This window comes from Trichogramma pretiosum, unplaced genomic scaffold, assembly GCF_000599845.2.
Source record: "Trichogramma pretiosum strain Unisexual culture from Peru unplaced genomic scaffold, Tpre_2.0 scaffold210, whole genome shotgun sequence".
Lineage (NCBI taxonomy): Eukaryota > Metazoa > Arthropoda > Insecta > Hymenoptera > Trichogrammatidae > Trichogramma > Trichogramma pretiosum.
Genome location: NW_019640878.1, coordinates 1 through 23,551, shown reverse-complemented (window position 1 = coordinate 23,551; position 23,551 = coordinate 1). Strand labels below are relative to the sequence as shown.

General features: G+C 39.5%; 2 protein-coding genes across 2 annotated transcripts; one reads left to right on the top strand and one right to left on the bottom strand.

The window, feature by feature from the left end:
* Nucleotides 1-7,942: 7,942 nt before the first annotated feature.
* Nucleotides 7,943-8,902, bottom strand: LOC106659449. Its single transcript, XM_014382022.2, has 2 exons — nt 8,687-8,902; nt 7,943-8,593 (listed from the first exon to the last, which is right to left on the bottom strand). Exons 1-2 carry the CDS (start codon nt 8,900-8,902, stop codon nt 7,943-7,945), a joined length of 867 nt encoding a protein of 288 aa, XP_014237508.1.
* Nucleotides 8,903-20,151: 11,249 nt separating this feature from the next.
* LOC106648450 (sodium channel protein Nach-like) lies at nt 20,152-22,342 on the top strand. The gene is made up of 7 exons (XM_023457633.1): nt 20,152-20,327; nt 20,395-20,610; nt 20,687-21,009; nt 21,211-21,484; nt 21,545-21,844; nt 21,936-22,045; nt 22,167-22,342. The coding sequence occupies exons 1-7, from the start codon at nt 20,152-20,154 to the stop codon at nt 22,298-22,300; spliced, it is 1,533 nt and encodes a 510-aa protein (XP_023313401.1). The 3' UTR covers nt 22,301-22,342.
* The last annotated feature ends 1,209 nt before the right edge of the window (nt 22,343-23,551 follow it).

Below are 23,551 nucleotides of genomic sequence, written 5' to 3'. Positions count from 1 at the left end.
ATTTTTCGAGGCCTTATGATAGACATAAACTTTACTTTGGATGTATAAAAGCTGGTCTTGTGATAATTGTAGGGCCAGGTGCTTATGAGGATGCATGGTACATGTAAACAGAGTTGATTTTGTGATCTAGACATGTCACGGAGGTGACATTTGGCATGTATATCTTTAACGCAAATTTAACTGGCACTAATAAATTGAAATATTTATGTCCAATCATAAAAAATACACCAATATTGCAAAAATAAAAACGGAATTAATGCTTTGTGCGGCAAACAAAAGTCATGACCTACAAACATATTTGACTAAAAAAACTTCTGATACACTATCAGAGCAATGTGAAAACATTAAAATTTCGTTTGTGAATGAATTATTTTTAATAAATAAAAATTGGTAATGAAAATTAATAGTTTTTAATGATTTTTAATAATTTATCAATAGTTTTTAGTAAACCCAGCCGGACTGGCCTCAGGGAATAAGGGAAAATAACCAGTGGGACGATTTTAAAAAGAAGCCAGTTTTGTAAGTAAACTGGGCCGCACTTACAAAACTCCCGATTTAAAAACCTATCCAGGTTCGTCACTGTTCATGCCTGAGCAGCTGGCAATTATGTACTTCTGTAAAGTATAGGAAATATTTAAACATCTAATCGATTAAAAACTAGTACTTAATCAATTCTCTCAGTTAGTTCGCTAACAAAGTAGCGTATTGGTTAAAAAGTCAGTGAGAGAGAGACCTGTGAAATTTTATCTCAGCGTATCAAGAGATTGGGGTTTAGTAAAGCTTATGCAAACTCTTATCAGATTTGAGTAATTGCTAGGCTTCTGAGCTTGAAAATCTCAAATAAATTTGTAAAGAAAAAGTTGCTTAGTCATGCCTTGGCAGCTGGCTTTTCTGTACTTGTGTACTGTATTGAAAATATTTAAACATCTGCTCGAATAAAAACTAGTACATAATCGATTCTCGCAGTAAGCTCGCTGACAAAACAGCGTATTTGTTAAGTTAAATAATTGAGCAAGAGACCTGTGAAATTTTATCTCAGCGTATAAAAAGATGGGGGTTTAGTAGAGCTTATGCGATCTCTCAACTGATTGAAATGTATAGTAATCTTCTGAGCTTGTAACTCTCAAATGAGATTGAAAAGAGAAATTGCTTAGTCATGCCTTGGCAGCTGGCTTTTCTGTACTTGTGTACTTTATTGGAAACATTTAAACAATAAAAACTAATAAATTCGAATAAAAACTAGTACATAATCGATTCTCGCAGTTAGCTCGCTAACAACACAGCGTATTTGTTAAATGTAAGTGAGAAAAAGACCTGTGAAATTTTATCTCGGCGTATCAAAAGATTGGGGTTTAGTGAAACTTATGCGATCTCTCATCAGATTTGAGTAATGGCTAGGCTTCAGAGCAGAAAAATCTCATATGAGTTTGAAAAGATAAAGTTGCTTAGTCAGGCCTGAGCAGCTGGAGATTCTGTCTTCCTGTAAAGTATAGGAAATATTTGAACTACGCGATTAAAAACTAGTACATAATATATTCTTGAAGTTAGCTAGCTGACAAAACAGCGTATTTGTAAAGAAGTAATACTAAGCTTTACTAAACTCCAATGTTTTGAAACGCTGAGATAAAATTTAACAGGTTTTCTTCTTAATTACTCTTTAAGATATAAGCTGGATTGTCAGCGAATTAACTGAGAGAATTGATTACGTACCAGTTTTTAATCGAGTAGATGTTTAAATATTTCCTATACTGTACACAAGTACAGGAATGCCAGCTGCTAAAGCATTACTGAGCAACATTCTCTTTTCAAACTCATTTCAGATTTTCGAGCTCAGAGCCCAGCAATTACTTAAAACTGATGATAGATCACATAAGTATTACTAAACCCCCGTCTGTTAATGCGCTGAAATAAAATTCCACAGGTCTCGCTCTCACTGACGTTTTTACCAATACGCTACTCTGTAAGCGAGCTAACTGAGAAAAATGATTATGTACTACTTTCAAATCAAGCAGATGTTTAAATATTTTCAATACAGTACACAAGTACAGAAAAGCCAGCTGCGAAGGCATGACTAAGCAACTTTCTCAATTCAAACTCATTTAAAGTTACAAGGTCAGAAGATTACCATACATTTCAAGTAGTTAGAGATCGCATAAGTTCTACTAAACCCCCATCTTTTTATACGCTGAGATAAATTTTCACAGGTCTCCTTCTCAATTATTTATTTTAATAAATTGCTGTTTTGTCAGCGAGCTAACTGCGAGAATCGATTATGTACTAGTTTTTATTCGAGCAGATGTTTTAATATTTCCAATAAAGTACACAAGTACAGAAGAGCCAGCTGCCAAGGCATAACTAAGCAACTTTCTCTTTTCAAATTCATTTGAGAGTTACAAGCTCAGAAGATTACCATACATTTCAAGTAGTTAGAGATCGCATAAGTTCTACTAAACCCCCATCTTTTTATACGCTGAAATAAATTTTGACAGGTCTCCTTCTCAATTATTTATCATAATAAATACGCTGTTTTGTCAGCGAGCTAACTGCGAGAATCGATTATGTACTAGTTTTTTTCGAGCAGATGTTTAAATATATTTAATACAGTACACAAGTACAGAAAAGCCAAGTGCTAAGGCATGTCGAAGCAACTTTCTCTTTTCGAATTAAGATAAGAGTGTAAAGCTCAAGTAGGTGAGCTATGAGAGTTCTGGCCCCCCCACTCCTCCTCCCTATAGGCCACGCCCCCTTTCCCCCTCCCCCTCTCCAAGTCAGGGAGTGGGGGTACCACCACCCCTCTACCACCTGGAGTGGGGGGTCGATAACTGGGGATGCCTGTTTTACCGACGGTGGGTAAATCGATATCGATCGCAGGTTATCGACCCTGGTGTTACCGACTCGAGGGTACCCGGATACCCGGGGATGGATATAGCTAATCTACCTTGCCGACTCTCAAACATAACCTATACCTGGGCCTAGAAGGCAGCATGGTTGCTCTATATATCATATCGATTTCCAAATTGTCTAGAGTTTTGGGCCATGAAGTATGCATGGAGGAAGATACCTTACCGACTCCCTATACCGGTGGGTGTTATCGTTCATCGGGAGGTTTGGTCTACCTTACCAATATAACCTATACCGAGGTATGTGTGTATTCTAGCATATAAAATGCCCCCCAACACGATTTATCGGGGCCTTCAAAGGTATAGGGGGTTTGAGGCGTGAAATATACTTCATTATTGGTAGCTTACCGACTGCGCAAGCGCTTAATTTAATTTTATACAGTCAAATCTCACATCCATCGTGCCTGATCATGAAAAAATACGATGTCAGTATACATCATGACTTGCTACGTGTTAGACATTACCGGATTTGTGGATAACAACAATAGCGCAGTTGCTAAGGAATTGGCTATAATGCCTGTAACCTATAATGAAGATCCCACAACATGGTTTTTCAAACCACCATACGAGTGGGAGCAGCTAAATGAAGGGGCCAAATCATACAACGAATTTTTAATATACCGTGATGGGCTAGAATGGGAATCAGGTGAAATCGACTACGGCTGTGTGAAAAAAGTGCTTGATGAACAATTAAAAGATGCGAAAATAATATTTATAAAAGATTTTAAAGTCGGAGAGTGGCTAGCCTCGTATGGTTTCCGCAATTTTTGTGATGTGAGCCATGCTCAAAATTATGATGATTACAATATTTCAATTTTTGATATGCCATCGTGTTTAAAGCATACTCATTCGGCTATGATGGCGTGTGCTGCTAAAAATGTGAAAAAATTATTATTCAATGTAATGATCCATTGTCAATAAATGATCAAGTCTCGACTAATAAAGTAAACATTTTAACTAATAAACTTTTGTTTTATTTGAAAATAATCAAATCCTTCCTATACGCTACGAGCGAGTCTCGAATTTATCAAGTACCGTATTCAGTTTCACGATTGGGAGTTCTGAGAATACCGAGATGTCGGCGAACTTGAAACAAAAAGAACCGATAAAATTTCATTTCTTACCAGTTTCATCACTACCTAGAATTTGTAGTCCCATAGCGCTTTTTATGTATGTAGGATAGGAGAAATATAAATAATTATAATTTTTAATTCATTTGATTTGAGATTTATTTAAAAAAATTATATGTTTAGCCAACAACATCTTTATCCATCTATTGCTTTAAAGCTAGTACATTCGACACAGCACATTCAGAGTCAATATTTAAACTATGATGTGCACAGGCAGGGAGTCTCTTCATATTTTTGAGAGCGGGGCTGCCCAGTTGCTCGAAGTCGATGATTTCTGCCGAGGTATATTTACGAATCCAGCCGATCTTTTCAGCACCTTTGACGTATACGCGCATGGCTTCACAGAGGGCTCGTCTTAGAGTAGACTCGAGCTCGTAGTAGCTTATGTCTCCATGATGCCATTTTAATCGATGATAATTTCTTTCCAACCATCGATTCACATCCATATTAAGTGGTGACAGTCTTGCAAAGCCATAGGGGGGTTTGAAGAGATACACTGATGGTACATCGTAAGAGCTTCGTAGCGGAATAATAGCCCCTTCTTTGAAAAATAAATCTGTTTCCGTGAGCTTTGAAGCCCTGTGCGTCAAGTATGAATGTCATGTTGATGGAGTTCACAAAAAAGAATTCAATTATTCAACTTTTTTTGTTTCTCAACCGCATAAGTTGTTGCAGATTTATCATTAAAATGCTGCACCTCCACTCGATGAAGCGGAGTATATTTATTCTTAGGCGGCTTTGAATCAGTCTTGGGCCTTGACTCGTTCGCACCCATAGATTAGTTATATTTTTTTAGTTTCAACTTGAGGATTTGAACTATACTTTAAACCATTTCCAATATGATCTCTTACAACCACTATTTGACTTTTCGGATTTCCGTACTGAGATACTTTTGCTAATATTTTTTTCTTAGCTTCTCTAAGAAGCGACGAATTTTGCGGTCTACTCGCTTCCTGACCCATTGAAATCTTCCAGTAGACTGATAAAAGAAGCCATCAAGATACTATTTATATGCTATTGTCTTACTCACACTCCATCTGAAGGCTATCACTGATACTAATAACGTTCTTTTTAGCACACAGCGTTGGTATTGGAATAAAAGGCTCGAACAAAGTCTCAAAAGGCTCGAACATAGGCTCAAAAGGCTCGAGCGAAGGCTCAAATCGCTCGAGCGATGGCTCAAAAGGCTTGAACGATGGATCAAGGCTCGAGCGATGGCTCAAAAGGCTCGAGCGAAGGCTCAAAAGGCTCGAACGAAGGCTCAAAAGGCTCGAACGAAGGCTCAAATCGCTCGAGCGATGGCTCAAAAGGCTCGAGCGAAGGCTCAAATCGCTCGAACGATGCCTCAAATCGCTCGAACGATGGCTCGAAAGGCTCGAACGAAGGCTCAAAAGGCTCGAACGATGGCTCAAAGGCTGGGCAGCATTGATTCGAAGGCTCGAAGGCTCGGCAGCATTGATTCAAAGGCTGGGTAGCGTTGATTCGAAGGCTAAGCAGCGATGGCTCAAAGGCCGGGTAGCGAAGGCTCGAAGTTTGGACAGCAATGGCTCGAAGGCTAAATAACCTTGATTCGAAGGCTCGAAGGCTAGGCAGCGATAGCTCGAAGGCTGGGCAACAATGGCTTGAAGGCTGAATAGCGTTGATTCGATGGCTCAAAGGCTGGGGAGTGTTGATTTGAAGGCTCGAAGGCTAGGCTCAAAGGCTCAAAGGCTCGAAGGCTGGGTAGCGTTGATTCGAAGGCTAGGCTGCGATGACACAAAACGTTCAAATGATTGCTCGAAAGGTTCGAATGATGGCTCAAAACGTTCGAACGATGGCTCAAAGGCTGGGTAGCGAAGGCTTGAAGGTTGGACAGCAATGGCTCGAAGACTGAATAGCCTTGATTCGAAGGCTCGAAAGCTAGGCAGCGGTAGCTCGAAGGCTGGGTAGCTAGAGTTCTGAGCCATAAGTTAGCATCGTCATACATGATCTCGAGTATGGGTAGCATACCGACTCACAAACATGGCCTATTTAGCTCTTGAACTTATCCTACACCGGAGAGTTTTGAAGGCTATGAAGTAGACCTCATCACAGATCTCGAGCGTGAGTAGCATACTTACTGCCTCCCAAACTCTCACGACATACGCTACCTTGTACCGGGGACCGTCAACACTCTGCCGTGGGGTCACAAAGACATCGCGAGCGAGCCTCCAGCCAAGAAGCCAAAGTATAATTAAAATATTTTTAGCCGAATTAATTTTGTACAAGTATCAAATAAAAATGTATCATTTAAAATTATATAATCTCTTATAACTTTCTGCCTGATCCCCGACTGACTCGTTATCACTTGAATAATAATAGAGTCCACTGGATGTATCAAGTTTAATTTCTTGACGAGTATTCCATGAATTTATTTCAAGCAATGCCTACTGATAACTAAAGAATTTTATTGACGGCTTACATTAAAGAAGTACACCGGATGTATCAAGTTTAATTTCTCAACGGTTATTCGGAGAATTGATATCAAACTACACAAAGGATGTTCGGGTTTCCCCCTAGATGTCATCATCGATCGCTCGAGTAGTGGGATTATGAAGAGACCAATCATTGCTCGAGTAGTTAAGGTAGGGAGAGCTGTTGAGAGCGGGGGGGGGGGTCGACCGATAAATAGAGCGAGGAGCTCGAGCCAAGGCTCAGTCGTTGATCAGAAAGATCCCACAGCACTCGTATAATTCTCTCACTATCTTTCCGATTCATAAAAATGGATTTTAAAAAAGTAAATCAGTTGGCCAAGAGCAAAGCAACGTATCTACCTCTTAAGAAAATTACAGATCTGATGGCGGATCGCGATTACAAGGTTACAGCCATCAGAAAAACAGTTACGAAATATGGTCCGAAAATCATACTCCAACTCGATCAGGAGTTCCAAATGTTTCTACCGAAACAAGTTTCCGATGCGTTGCTTGACACCTACAGTGCCATAAAGATCAAAAATTTATACATTAAGTGTGAGGACCAATGTATACAGTTTTTTGAAAAAGAGTGAATTTTAATTATTGTAAAGTGTGTGTGGGTATGCGTTATACTTATTAAAAGAATTGTTATACTATAATGGTGATGTGAGGTATGGGTTATACTTATTAAAAGAATTGTTATACTATGATACTGATGTAATATTCTCATAAGATTACATGAAATAATAAAACGTTTGTTTAAAAAATATATACACATCTCTCTTTATTTATTGAATCATACAATATCGTTTTTATTAATCCAACTATTATGACTATCATCGAAACCTAGCCGTTTTACATAAGCCTGATCCCCACGTCTCTTGATAACTTTTTCCACGAGGTAAATGTCTACATGTTTTAAAAAGTTCTTCGTAAAAAACAACCCGAGATCGGCTGCTCGAGGTAGTCCTGCTGAAAAAATATCGATGCAGGCGATTAAATATTTATAGCCGCCGTTCTCTCGAGCATAAGGTATCATTTCGACCAAATCAATCTGCCACGTCTCATCCAATCCGTGTACGTTCATCCGCCCCCGCGGATAGTTGTGTGCGTGGACCTGTGTAGCTCCTCGATGCGATCTTTTTTTTTCAGCTCATCTAACGCCGCTGCTGCTTCTAACTGATTCATTTTTTGTTGTTGTTTTAACTCGATTATTTGAGCGTTGAATTCTTGATGAACCTTATTGTTCGCTTATACTGTTTATATTAAAGTATAGCGTTTCAAAGTTTATTGCATCTCGAGCATCTGTCGGAGCTCCCACGTTACACAAACGCCTGTCTTCGATATCAAAATGAGCGCCGTCTTCGGCAAGTTTGTATGCAATGCATGGAACTCCCCGGCTACGCTCTTGCTTACCGCTCGAGACCCGGTCAATTACGCCGACTAATATGTTATGAATGTTGGCTTTTATTCATATCAGCTAGTGTATATAACCAGCCTCTCGTAGTTCTTCGATTATGGAGGTGATTTCGTTGTCGTGAGCATTGTTTCCAGCAGATCTCTCAGCCACGAGGAGTCTGAGCCTATCCACTAGCTCGTTCGGATCGTTCCAGTAAACGAAATCTTTCGATGAATCATGACTTTTTGCTACTTTATGGCTAGGCAATAAACCGCGCCCGCGTTTCGCTACTTTATAACTCGGCAATAGGCCACTTCCACTTTTGAATAATGGCTCAATGATCTCGCTAAATTTATTGCTACGGTATTTGCAAATTTCTCCAGTATTAACGAAACCACGCCGGTGTGCATTTGTAGGTTCAAGTATTTTTCTATAAGTAGACTTGTCAGTTGATGTAATAAGATCAGCGTTTGGACTTCTTTTGAATAAAAGTTCGAGCAGGCCTGCACTTGTGTCATATTTAACGTTTTCGATATTTAGCTTACTTCCAGCAATTTCTATCGGTGATTTGCCCAAAACATATTCATTATTTTTCATGCGGACGCCGTAGAGCTTATCAAGATCTTCGGAACGATTTTCAATCAAGTTTAGATAATCTCTAATAATCTCATTTTCACCATTGGTAATCGATGCAGCGGTATCTTCTTCATCCTCGGTCACTTGATCAGATTCCTCTTCGGAAATTGATTCTTCTTTAATATTTTTTAATTTTAAACTTTTATTATTTTCAGAATCTTCGACTTTTAAATTATGATCAGTTTGAACCGTCTGCTGTACAAACTTATTCTTTTGATTTACAGGCGGACTTTTTTCTTCCTTCAGAGTGACCAGCTTGTTGAGGGGTTTAATGATGGACTTGAATGTCTCGGCGACCGTTCTTTCAGTCTCATCTCTACCACGTTTTAGCATCAATGCCTTGCGTCGTATCGCGTCACGAGATTTGACAAGCTCTTGAAGTACTCTCTGCTCTCGCTCGGACATATTAGCTCGATAATGTGCGGTGATATACTAATGCATAACGATTAATGTTATGATATATTTATAGCAAAATTGTCGAATGCTTTCCGATATCGACCCGTGTTAATACTAGCTCTATCCTTGTCAATGGTCAAAAAATTATTATCATCACCACATGCTGACGTATAGGGAAGAAAATAAGTTTTAACTGTCGTTGCACGCTGTCGTTCGACTTTCTTGGCTGTATACTTGTTCCAATCGTCCGATATTGCTTTACTTTTTCATACTTGCTTGACGCTCGCATTTTTTTCTAGACACTTCTTGAGTATTAAATTTAGCATTTTGCTCGGAGTTTTTTATTGTTTCTTGAGTGTTATATCGACGCGGTGGAGAGCCATTATATCCGTAATTGTCGTAGCCTTCGGTTCTCGAGCTTTGATTATTTGGTTGGTTATTACCCATTTTAAAACGTGAAATCTTAATTATTTAGGTAATTATCGATATAAAATGGTACGTGTTGACTTGTTTTCTTGCCGTGGCAACTAATTCTTCTTTAAAAGCCCTACACTCAAGCTGCAATCGGCTTGCTCTTTGATCTCACTAATTTTTTTAGCATAATCATGATATTATTTCAACCAATTACAAATACAGAATGACTTAATTTTCATTATCGCTCGGTATTTATACTTTTTTGTTTTTCTGCTTTTAAATGATATACAAGCGCCATACATAGATGAAGACTTTACTTCAGAACCCTCCACCGTATGGGTTATGTTCAAGAGTCGGTATGCTACACACCCTCGAGATCATGTACGACGATGCTAACTTCATGGCTTAGAATATCCTCGAAATAGGTTAAGTTCGAGAGTCTGTAAGGTGAAAACCGGTGCCTAGCCTTTGGATCAATGATGATTCATTCGGGCTTTACTTATGATCTAGCGGCTACAAATGTATCTTTATGCTTGATCATACAGCTACTCATTTGAGCATAATAGACGAGCATTAGTGTTACTTGTATGGTGCATACTTATTGGGAAAAATACATTAAGTTATATGCATAATGCAGATCACGTGACCGGATAACCAAGAAGTCGATCTCTACAATCCGAAAGACATACCTCTCTATAGCCTATGAGCTAACATGATCGACAATACTGCTATATATCATATGAACCCTGATTGAAATTTTGGGAGTCAGTAAGTATGCTACTCCCCCTAGAGATCTGTGATGACGTATACTTCATACCCTCGAAAACCAACCGATGTAGAATGAGTTCGAGCGTCGATGAGGTAGATATCCAGCTCCGATTAATAAGGTACCGATATATAGGGTATGTTTTGGGAATAGGTATGCTACCCATCCTCGAGATCATGTACAACGATGCTAACTTCATGGCTCAGAACTCTAGGTACAGGTTATTTCCGGAAATCGATATGATATGTAGCGGTATTAGCGAAGCTTCCAAAAGGTAGAAACTGAATTATCGTCCAGCCTCACAAGTTATTTATATCGTAGTATATCAGTGATGACGTATACTTTATAGCCTCGAATACCCCTGGTATAGGTTATGTTCGAGAGTCGGTGAGGTAGATAGCCACTTTCGATCGATGAGGTAGGTACCTTTTACAAATAGCTTCTCGCTGGATCATATAACTACTCATTTGAGCATATAGCCAATTATCAGTGCTACTTGTATATAGAACGTGATCATTGCGAGAAATACATTTAGTTATATGCTGATTCAATATTGATGCTTTCTGCTTGGATTTAAAGGAGGTTCTATAGGTTATGATGCCCCGGCAGCTCGGGTATTGCTGTAGCCCGTGTGTTAACATGCTTGTTAATATCGTTATCATATCGAGCCCCAATCAGTAATGACGTATAATTGATGACTCAGAACTCTGGGCATGGGTAAGGTTCAGGAGTCAGTATGCTAACGGTATTATCCATCACTCCCTGGTGTGAACTACCCCTGGTATAGGTTACGTTGGGAGACGATGAGGTAGAAACGCTACTCGGCCTTCGAATGAACGCTACCCAACCTTCGAGCCTGTGAGCCTTCGAATTAACGCTACCAAGCCATCGGATCGATGCTCCAGCCTTCGAACCTTCCCTACCCAACCTTCGAATCAACGCTGCTATGCGGCCTTCGAGCCTTTGAGCCTAGCCTTCGAGCCTTCGATCGAGCCTTTTGGGCCATCGATCGAGCCTTTTGAGCCATCGTTCGAACGTTATAAGTCATCGTTGCCTAGCCTTCGAATCAACGCTACCCAACCTTTGAGCCTTTGAGCCTACGCAGTACATACCTTGGTATATATGTATATCATTGAACATATATCCTTGCATGTATGTATATTATTGTACGTATACCTTTGCATGTATGTATATCATTGTACATATACCTTTGCATATATGCATCATTCGAACGTTTTGAGCCATCGTTCGAACCTTTTGAGCAATCATTTGAACGTTTTGAGCCATCGCTGCCCAGCCTTTGAGCCATCGATCGAGCCTTTTGAGCCATCGTTCGAACCTTTTGAGCAATCATTTAAACGCTACCGAGCCATCGAATCAATGCTACCCGACCTTCGAATCAACACTACCCAGCCTTTTGAGCCTTCCTTATCCAGTCATTGAGCCATTGCTGCCTAGCCATCGAATCAACGCTCCCCAACCTTCGAATCAACGCTGCTATGCGGCCTTCGAGCCTTTGAGCCTAGCCTTCGAGCCTTCGATCGAGCCTTTTGAGCCATCGTTCGAACGTTATAAATCATCGTTGCCTAGCCCTCGAATCAACGCTACCCAACCTTTGGGCCTTTGAGCCTACGCAGTACATACCTTGGTATATATATGTATATCATTGAACATATATCCTTGCATGTATGTATATTATTGTACGTATACCTTTGCATGTATGTATATCATTGTACATATACCTTTGCATATATGCATCATTCAAACGTTTTGAGCCATCGTTCGAACCTTTTGAGCAATCATTTGAACGTTTTGAGCCATCACTGCCTAGCCTTCGAGTCTTTGAGCCTTCGAATCAATGTCACCAAGCCTTCGAGCCATCGATCGAGCCTTTTGGGCCATCGTTCGAACCTTTCGAGCAATCATTTGAACGTTATAAGTCATCGTTGCCTAGCCTTCGAATCAACGCTACCCAACCTTTGAGCCTTTGAGCCTACGCAGTACATACCTTGGTATATATGTATATCATTGAACATATGGAGAAATTTGTAATTTGAGGCCAATAAATTATTATTATTATTATTATATATCCTTGCATGTATGTATATTATTGTACGTATACCTTTGCATGTATGTATATCATTGTACATATACCTTTGCATATATGCATCATTCGAGCCTTTTGAGCCATCGCTGCCTAGCCTTTTAATCAACGCTACCCAGCCTTCGAGCCTTCGCTACCCATCGGTCAAGTCTTTTGAGCCATCGTTCGAACGTTTTTGAGCCATCGGTTGAACCTTACGAGCAATCGGTCGAACCTTTTGAGCAATCATTTTAACGTTTTGAGTCATCGCAGCCTAGCCTTCGAATCAACGCTACCCAGCCTTACAGCCTCCGCTACTCAGACTGCGAATCAACGCTAATAAGCCTTCAAGCCTTACAAGTTACCACGTGTTACTGTACGTTAGCGCACGTTACTGCATTTTTAATGAGCAGTGGTATAATAAAATTCTTGGAATCGAACTTAACGCGAAATTTTTATCGCATTAGGGAATCCCTAGTTGCCGATAAAGCTCTATGTAAAGCGGCGGGACCCGATAAATCGTGTTGGAGGGCTTGTAATGCTGGAATACATATACCTCGGGATAGGTTATGTTAGTACGGTAGACCAACCTCCCGATCAACGATAACACCCACCGGTATAGGTTATGTTCGAGAGTCGGTACGTTACCCAACCTTCGGCGATGACCATGCATACTTCATGGTCCAAAACTCTAGGCCATTTGGAAATTCGATATGATATATAGAGCAACCATGCTGCCTTCTTGGCCCAGGTATAGGTTATGTTTAAGAGTCGGCAAGGTAGATTAGCTATATCCATCCCCGAGTATCCGGGTACCCTCGAGTCGGTAACACCAGGGTCGATAAAGCTCTATGTAAAGCGGTGGGACCCGATAAATCGTGTTGGAGGGCTTGTAATGCTGGAATACATATACCTCGGGATAGGTTATGTTGGTAAGGTAGACCAACCTCCCGATCAACGATAACACCCACCGGTATAGGTTATGTTCGAGAGTCGGTACGTTACCCAACCTTCGGCGATGACCATGCATACTTCATGGTCCAAAACTCTAGGCAATTTGGAAATTCGATATGATATATAGAGCAACCATGCTGCCTTCTTGGCCCAGGTATAGGTTATGTTTAAGAGTCGGCAAGGTAGATTAGCTATATCCATCCCCGGGTATCCGGGTACCCTCGAGTCGGTAACACCAGGGTCGATAAAGCTCTATGTAAAGCGGTGGGACCCGATAAATCGTGTTGGAGGGCTTGTAATGCTGGAATACATATACCTCGGGATAGGTTATGTTGGTAAGGTAGACCAACCTCCCGATCAACGATAACACCCACCGGTATAGGTTATGTTCGAGAGTCGGTACGTTACCCAACCTTCGGCGATGACCATGCATACTTCATGGTCCAAAACTCTAGGCAATTTGGAAATTCGATATGATATATAGAGCAACCATGCTGCCTTCTTGGCCCAGGTATAGGTTATGTTTAAGAGTCGGCAAGGTAGATTAGCTATATCCATCCCCGGGTATCCGGGTACCCTCGAGTCGGTAACACCAGGGTCGATAACCTGCGATCGATATCGATTTACCCACCGTCGGTAAAACAGGCATCCCCAGTTATCGACCCCCCACTCCAGGTGGTAGAGGGGTGGTGGTACCCCCACTCCCTGACTTGGAGAGGGGGAGGGGGAAAGGGGGCGTGGCCTATAGGGAGGAGGAGTGGGGGGGCCAGAACTCTCATAGCTCACCTACTAGCTCAGAAGCCTACCATATATTTGAATCTATTTAGAGATCGCATAAGTTTCACCAAACCCCAATCATTTGATAGCGTGCAATAAAATTTCAGAGGTCTCCTTCTCAATTACTTTTAAAATATACGTTGTTTTTTCAGCGAGCTAACTTAGAGAATTGATTATGTACTAGTTTTAAATCGAGCAGATGTTTAAATATTTCATATACTGTACGCAAGTACAGAAATGCCAAGTGCTTAGGCATGCCTAAGCAACTTTCTCTTTTCGAATGAAGATAAGAGTGTAAAGCTCAGAAGCCTACCATATATTTGAATCTATTTAGAGATCGCATAAGTTTCACCAAACCACAATCTTTTGATAGCGTGCAATAAAATTTCAGAGGTCTCCTTCTGAATTACTTTTAAAATATACGTTGTTTTTTCAGCGAGCTGACTTAGAGAATTGATTATGTACTAGTTTTAAATCGAGCAGATGTTTAAATATTTCATATACTGTACGCAAATACAGAAATGCCAAGTGCTTAGGCATGCCTAAGCAACTTTCTCTTTTCGAATGAAGATAAGAGTGTAAAGCTCAGAAGCCTACCGTATATTTGAATCTATTGAGAGATCGCATAAGTTCCACCAAACCCCAGTCTTTTGATAGCGTGCAATAAAATTTCAGAGGTCTCCTTCTCAATTACTTTCAAAATATTCGTTGTTTTTTCAGCGAGCTAACTTAGGGAATTGATTATGTACTAGTTTTAAATCGAGCAGGTGTTTAAATATTTCATATACTGTACGCAAGTACAGAAATGCCAAGTGCTTAGGCATGCCTAAGCAACTTTTTCTTTTCGAATGAAGATAAGAGTGTAAAGCTCAGAAGCCTACCATATATTTGAATCTATTGAGAGATCGCATAAGTTTCACCAATCCCCAGTTTTTTGATAGCGTGCGATAAAATTTCAGAGGTCTCCTTCTCAATTACCTCTAAAATGTACGCTGTTTCGTCAGCGAGCTTACTAAGAGAATTGATTATGTACTAGTTTTGAATCGAGCAGATGTTTAAATATTTCATATACTGTACGCAAGTACAGAAATGCCAAGTGCTTAGGCATGCCTAAGCAACTTTCTCTTTTCGAATGAAGATAAGAGTGTAAAGCTCAGAAGCCTACCATATATTCGAATCTATTTAGAGATCGCATAAGTTCCACCAAACCCCAGTCTTTTGATAGCGTGCAATAAAATTTCAGAGGTCTCCTTCTCAATTACTTTTAAAATATACGTTGTTTTTTCAGCGAGCTGACTTGGAGAATTGATTGTGTACTAGTTTTAAATCGAGAAGATGTTTAAATATTTCATATACTGTACGCAAGTACAGAAATGCCAAGTGCTTAGGCATGCCTAAGCAACTTTCTCTTTTCGAATGAAGATAAGAGTGTAAAGCTTAGAAGCCTACCATATATTTGAATCTATTGAGAGATCGCATAAGTTCCACCAAACCCCAGTCTTTTGATAGCGTGCGATAAAATTTCAGAGGTCTCCTTCTCAATTACTTCTAAAATGTACGCTTTTTCGTCAGCGAGCTTACTAAGAGAATTGATTATGTACTAGTTTTAAATCGAGCAGATGTTTAAATATTTCATATACTGTACGCAAGTACAGAAATGCCAAGTGCTTAGGCATGCCTAAGCAACTTTCTCTTTTCGAATGAAGATAAGAGTGTAAAGCTCAGAAGCCTACCATATATTTGAATCTATTCAGAGATCGCATAAGTTTCGCCAAACCCCAGTCTTTTGATAGCGTGCAATAAAATTTCAGAGGTCTCCTTCTCAATTACTTCCAAAATGTACGCTGTTTCGTCAGCAAACTATAATAGAGAATTGATTATGTACTACTTTTGATATTAGCAGATGTTTGAATATTTCATATACTGTACGCAAGTACAGAAATGCCAAGTGCTTAGGCATGCCTAAGCAACTTTCTCTTTTCGAATGATGATAAGAGTGTAAAGCTTAAAAGCCCACCATTTATTTAAATCTATTGAGAGATCACATAAGTTTCACCAATCCCCAGTCTTTTGATAGCGTGCAATAAAATTTCAGAGGTCTCCTTCTGAATTACTTTTAAAATATACGTTGTTTTTTCAGCGAGCTGACTTAGAGAATTGATTATGTACTAGTTTTAAATCGAGCAGATGTTTAAATATTTCATATACTGTACGCAAGTACAGAAATGCCAAGTGCTTAGGCATGCCTAAGCAACTTTCTCTTTTCGAATGATGATAAGAGTGTAAAGCTTAAAAGCCTACCATATATTTGAATCTATTGAGAGATCGCATAAGTTTCACCAATCCCCAGTCTTTTGATAGCGTGCGATAAAATTTCAGAGGTATCCTTCTCAATGACTTCCAAAATGTACGCTGTTTCGTCAGCGAGCTTACTAAGAGAATTGATTATGTACTAGTTTTAAATCGAGCAGATGTTTGAATATTTCATATACTGTACGCAAGTACAGAAATGCCAAGTGCTTAGGCATGCCTAAGCAACTTTCTCTTTTCGAATGAAGATAAGAGTGTAAAGCTCAGAAGCCTACCATATATTTGAATCTATTTAGAGATCGCATAAATTTCACCAAACCCCAATCATTTGACAGCGTGCAATAAAATTTCAGAGGTCTCCTTTTCAATAACTTTTAAAATATACGTTGTTTTTTCAGCGAGCTAACTTAGAGAATTGATTATGTACTAGTTTTAAATCGAGCAGATGTTTAAATATTTCATATGCTGTACGCAAGTACAGAAATGCCAAGTGCTTAGGCATGCCTAAGCAACTTTCTCTTTTCGAATGAAGATAAGAGTGTAAAGCTCAGAAGCCTACCATATATTTGAATCTATTAAGAGATCGCATAAGTTTCGCCAAACCCCAGTCTTTTGATAGCGAGCAATAAAATTTCAGAGGTCTCCTTCTCAATTACTTCCAAAATGTACGCTGTTTCGTCAGCGAGCTAACTTAGAGAATTGATTATGTACTAGTTTTAAATCGAGCAGATGTTTAAATATTTCATATACTGAACGCAAGTACAGAAATGCCAATTTCTTAGGCATGCCTAAGCAACTTTATCTTTTCGAATGAAGATAAGAGTGTAAAGCTCAGAAGCCTACCATATATTTGAATCTATTGAGAGATCGCATAAGTTCCACCAAACCCCAGTCTTTTGATAGCGTGCAATAAAATTTCAGAGGTCTCCTTCTCAATTACTTTCAAAATATTCGTTGTTTTTTCAGCGAGCTAACTTAGAGAATTTATTATGTACTAGTTTTAAATTGAGTAGATGTTTAAATTTTTCTTATACGTACACAAGTACAGAAATGCCAGCTGCTTAGGCATGGCTAAGCAACTTTCTTTTTGCAAACTGATTGATAATGGTGAGGCTTATAGAATAGACATCTCAGTTAAGAGTTCTAAAAATAAGAGTATCAAGCGTCTCTCTTGGACTAAAATTTATAACAATAAAAGCCTTAAAATGTCAGTTTGAAGGTGAAACAGCAACGTTCAATCGCAATTACTGTGAATTCTAAGAATATTTTTTTTTTTTCTGTGTGGAATTATATGAATGTCACTGTTTACCATTATTACGCACGGTTCGAACACTTGTACCTACCGCGCGGGAGAGATTACGAGATCGAATATGTATTCGCGTATTCGTATGTATAGCGACCACATTAAATATGCATATACGCGTCCGAGCGCTCCGGTCATTTTAGCGCGCGCGCAGATTAGCGATTCGGCGACTTTCCTTACTGCCACTTTCTTCTGTCATTTTCATCGGATTGATTCCAATGCTCGACCGAGTAAAAAGGGTTCGGAAGCAGTGCTGGCTCATATGATACCAAAACCAACTTCAAGGGGGCGCGGCAAGCAACTTAAGCCTGTAATGGATAAGCAACATTTAGTCCTTCTGTTACACCAAAGTCTTCGTGGTCGAGTGGTCAAGTGCTTGGCTGTGTCTGCCACTCGAGCGGTCGGGCCTTGTTTCAATTTTTTTTACATTTTTTTCTCAAATTACAAAGAATAAAGTAAGGATTTCGCTTCTCTAACTTTATTTAACCAAATTGACACGAAATTTTTTTCGAGGCGTCTATGTATACATTAATTTAATTTAATTTGCATTCGAATTAAATGTGATTTTTTATTTTTTTGTAGAAAAAAGAACATGAAAAAAAACGTTTGATTATCAATGCAATTTTAATTTTACGACCAATATCAGCTAAAAACGAAATCCTTATTTTATTCCTCGTAATTTCAGAAAAAAATTCAAAAAAAAATATCCGCGGCCTAGGATTATTGAACTATGGTCTGACCGTTCAACGTAAATTACATTGCCGAGCGCATAACCACTCGACCACGATACCTATGGAGAACGTGGACTAAATGTTAGTTATACATTACAGGCTTAGGTTGCTCGCCGCGCCCCCTTGAAGTTGGTTTTGGTACCATATGAGCCAGCCTCAATCGCGCCTATAGTTCTGTGCTTCTATACGTGTCCATCTTTTTTGAAAATACAACAATTTTGCGCCAGAATTAAAGTTTGACAACTTATTCTTATCAAGCAAGCTCTATCTTGAACGAATGCAAGATTTTCGAGTCTGGGCACTAGGAGCTCGAGTTTTTCACTTTCATGGGCGCATTCCGTTTATAGAAATGACCCAATGCATTCAGTTAATGCTACTCAGTGAGATAGATTACCTGGAAAAATTTACAGAAATCAAAAGTACAGATTCATACATTGTTTATTTTTTATTTTTTTCAGATTTTCATGCATCAGGATGTTTTGGGTCAAGTTTTTCTCGATTCGTGTTTGAAAATTCACATCGACATTGATGGCTGATCGATATTTGCCTGACTACATTCTAATTAGAAAAGTGATATTATTTTAAACAAATTTTCGAACTTTGTGGGGTACAGATTTCCTGTAAAAAATTACTTTGTAATGGTTTACGTTTAATTTACATGAGCAAATTGTCTGTATGTGTATTTTTGCGTATGCTGCAGCCTTGGACATACAGGGTGCGACTAAAGTATGGAAACCCCTGGAAATATCGCAGAGTATTCAATAAAAAAAAATCAAAGACCCTATATCGGACGTATTTTTCGACGAGGAATTTGATGGTGACCTTGAATTTGACCTTGAACATAACCTTAAAGCTGCAGCGACTCAAAAATCAATTTTTCCAATGTTACCCCCATTTTTTATTGCAGATTTGAAAAGAGCGGAAAATTTCACGTCAAAATGTATGTTTTGTTTTTTTTTTTAAAGACCATTTTAAGGGTGCTACAGGCTCAAATAAAACCCCGATTTAACCTAAAATTAAGCTCGGAAGAACTTCATTTTCTAACTGTAGCGCCCCTAAAAATGGTCTATAAAAAAAAACAAAACATACATTTTAACGTGAAATTTTCCGCTCTTTTCAAATCTGCAATAAAAATGGGGGTTACATTTGAAAAATTGATTTTTGAGTCGCTGCAGCTCTGAGGTTATGTTCAAGGTCAAATTCAAGGTCGACATCGGATTCCACCTCGAAAAATACGTCGGATATAGGGTCTTTGATTTTTTTGTAACTAATACTCGGCGATATTTCCAGGGGGTTCCATGATACTTTTGTCGCACCCTGTATAAGGTACAGCCCGCCGCAGTCTATCTCTTATGTCTATGGCTGCACTGGCTGGATGTGCGAAGAACACGAGAAAACGACACATGAAAAAATTATTTATGTATACATTGTAATAATTTATATCTATTCCGAATTGACCCTAGCTTAAAAAAAAATAGAAATAAACTTCTGAAAAATAACATATTCTTGATGAGTAGTACTTTTATTATGATAAAGCTATGATTATTTTTAACGATTTTTCAGCGTTTCAGATACTCGGTATAGATATAAGAGATAGTTATCGCTATGTGCATGTTTAAAATCGATCGGCGCAGCAGTACCGCTCAGTTCGCTTTATTTGCCCTGGTGTCGCGTAAAGTTGAAACTGTTGGGGCAACCTTTTGCTGCAAATCGAGCCTCTATTTAAGTTTTTACATAGGCTCAAATTTTATCGGCTAAGGAATTTAAATTTTTCACTCGAGCTCGATCTGTTTGCCGTGAAAAGTTTCGTGCGTAATCGTTGAAGTCGTATGAAATTTCTTTAAACGCTATGTTTCCGTACCCCTCTAAAATGGTCGAGTGGAACTTGGTGGATATTTAGTTCGATTCATTCGGCCAAAAATGAATAAGTTAAAAATCAATAAGTTAAATCCTGACAATATAATACTCAACAACGAGCACAGTGTCAACGATAAAAACACCTGGTGCGCTCTGGTTCAAGTTTACCAAGAGTTCTCCAAGGAGTCGACCGTACATGGAATTAAATACACGACTCAGGCCAAGACAACCGTTGAAAAGTTGTTCATTTCATTGAGTTGCAACACTATCATTTGTCAAGTAAAAACTGATGTTTTAATTTCACAGATTTTTGTGGTTGACCGTGGTAGTTATTTCTTTGGTCGCCTCGAGCGAACTGGCCAATAAATTTTACAAACGCCACGAATCGGCGAACATGCGCACCACCGTCGTCTCCAATCAGTTCCCGTCGCTGAGAATTGCCATTCCGGCCTTCACCATCTGCCAAGGATACCTGGTGTCGGCGGAACGCCTCGAAGCTCTGACGAACGGAAAAACGCCGTTGTAAGTGTTACAGCGCGATGAACCCTATACACGTATGTGTGTATCGATGCGTAAACCCGCAAAAAATCATATGCAGAAAAATTCCCGCCGACGCGCGAGCCGGAGACCTGGAGCGCGGCGTCGCACATCTGCGCGAGATCGTACATCCCGAGGGCGAGCGGCGCGCGATCCCGGAACTGGAGAGGCTGCAGCGGATCCTCGACGCCAACGGCATGAGCCTGGCCGGGCTGCTCGAGGCCGTGTCACCGAGGTGCGGCGATCTGCTGGCCGGCTGCGTCTACGAGGGCCGCCTCCAGGCCTGCGAGAATCTCTTCGTGCCGACCGTGACGAGCCATGGCATCTGCTGCTCCTTCAACAACGCGGCTCAGAAGAGATCGAGTCTCTCGCAAAGGTATATACATCGTCGCTCCTCACGAGGAAAAGCACAGTAAAAAACGCTGTGATAAAAACTTGTGGGCTGTAAAAAAAGAGTTGTGTTTTTTTTCTTACAAAAAGGTTTTTTTCATGGCGTTTTTCACTGTCGCTGCTTACTCGCGCGACTATAACTTTGGAATTTTGTCAATCGTGAATCGTTATTATATAGGAAAGGATCCGAGGCCGCGGCGAGTGGCAAAGATCGGTACAGCATCAATTTCGGCTCGCAGTACATAATGTCGGTACTGCTCAAGAGCAGCAAAGCCGAGGATCGGCTCGCCTCGTTCGCCTACAATACCGGCTACAAAATTTTGATCCACGAGAGGCACACCCTGCCGGGACCGAACTCGCTGGACTTGGTAGTGGCGGCGGGCTACGAGACCATCGTGAGCCTGCACGGCACTCTGCTGACCAGCAGTCCGGAGGTGCTCGATTTGCCGGCGCACCAGCGAGAGTGCAGGTATGTACGTTGACGCGATGCTATATATTTTTCAAATTTTACACTTCGATTCGAGCGCAGAAAATCGCAGCAGTCGAGCTCGATCTACCGATCGGAGAATTGCTACATGCGCTGCAGAGACCGGGCGATTCGTCGGAGCTGCGGCTGCGTGCCTTTCTACGCCAACGACGCGGAATCGGTCCAAGACTCGTGCAACTTGACCCACGTCCCCTGCTTGGCTCGCATCGTATCCAACGTCTACTCGATGCCCCTGAGAAATCCCGGCTGCGACTGCTTGCCCGACTGCGAAAGCACCAGGTACACGGCGTCCATAACCGGTCAGCCGCTCGAGGCGGCCAAATTCAAGCCTGGCAGATTTTTGTGAGTCTACTTATTTATCGTTCTTGGACTCGTCTTGTATGTACGTGCACTTTTAAAATTAATTTTGCAATTATCTCATTGTACCGTATAGCGAACTGGCGCAGAAAATTCCCAACTCGACTGCTCTTCACGTGACTTTCGCCGATCAGACGGCGACTCTGGAGCGACGAGAGTTGGTTTTGTCTTGGATTAATCTTGTCTGTAAGTAATCGATCATTATGACATAAAGTATCGATTCAATTGCTCTTTTTGTACGTGTGAAAACATTGATGTATAGATTCAACAGTTTCACATAAATAATTCAATTCATTTGTACTTCTAGCATCTCTGGGTGGCGTTTTCAGCTTATTTTTGGGATGCAGTTTCATTTCGGTGATTGAATTTTTTTATTTCTTTTTCTACCAACTAATTTTAAAATTGAAGTTTAAAAATACACGTAACGATATTCAGAAATAAAAAATAATATTTACTGTGATATAAGACTTTGTAAAAACCACATAAAAAAATCATGTATCGAGTTAATTATACAATTGGAAAAATTGACAAGTTTTCTATAATTTCATTTTCATTTTAACCCCAACCATTTGGAGATCCTCAAAATATTCTGTAAAAAGCATTGATACTTGATTTCCGCTTAGGTCTAACTCTTAATGTGGGCTGACTAACACTTGCTAAAAATGCTTTCAATTCTAATGCAGTACCCAGTTGAAAAAAATGGCGTCGATTTCTACGTGGAGTATACACACAGATTCCGCGTGGAAAGTACGTGGAATCCACAAGGAAAGTGCATTGATTCCATGTGGAATCTGCGTGGGTTATTTTTGTAAAAATCTGCTAAGATATCTTGAAAACTTAATTTCACGCTCGTATCCTTTTTCAAGGAATAATCGAAAAGTCTTGGCAGATTTTTACAAAAATGATCTACGCAGATTCCACATGGAATCAATGCACTTTCCTTGTGGAATCCACGTACTTTCCACACAGAATCTGCGTGGATAATCCACGTAGAAATCCACGCAATTTTTTTCAACTGGGTATAAGAGCACCTATGACAAAATAAATAGAGCGAATTTATCAAGTTCTTTAGATCACATACTTAATCATTTTCAGTGAATATAATTCTATTTTCTACTAATCACACTCAAATCAAAACATCCTTATAAGATGTTTCTTTCCTCTTACTCTGCTATTACTCTGTATTTTATAAACTACAATATCTTTCCAATTCCGTCATCTAGTCAATTCTCTTTTAGTTCAAGTGTGTCTAAGCTAAGTAAATTACTAAGAACTAAAGAAGTGAATGTTAAACAATAAATAACTATTAATGTAATCTGTAGCTGTATTCTATTGCTGATCATAAGATTTATTTACTATTACCAGACTTTCTTTCTTTTTTAGTACTAGTGTTTCTATAAAAGCTACATTTTTGTCAAATTTGTGATTGTCAAACAGTATAAAACTGTACTTTAACTTTGATATTTACATTACTTCTATGAAATATGGGATGATTCTTCATCAGAACGAAATAAATATAAGATCAAGAAAATATTAACTCTGTTTTTGATTTAAAGCAATATTAAAATCAAAACAATTTGAAAACAATTCGAAAGATTTGGTATTGATATCTAGTTTCTGACTCAATATTCACCAAAAATGTATTTGGGTAAGGCTCAGAATTTTTTAAATAAACCTGCGCTCGTATGTCAC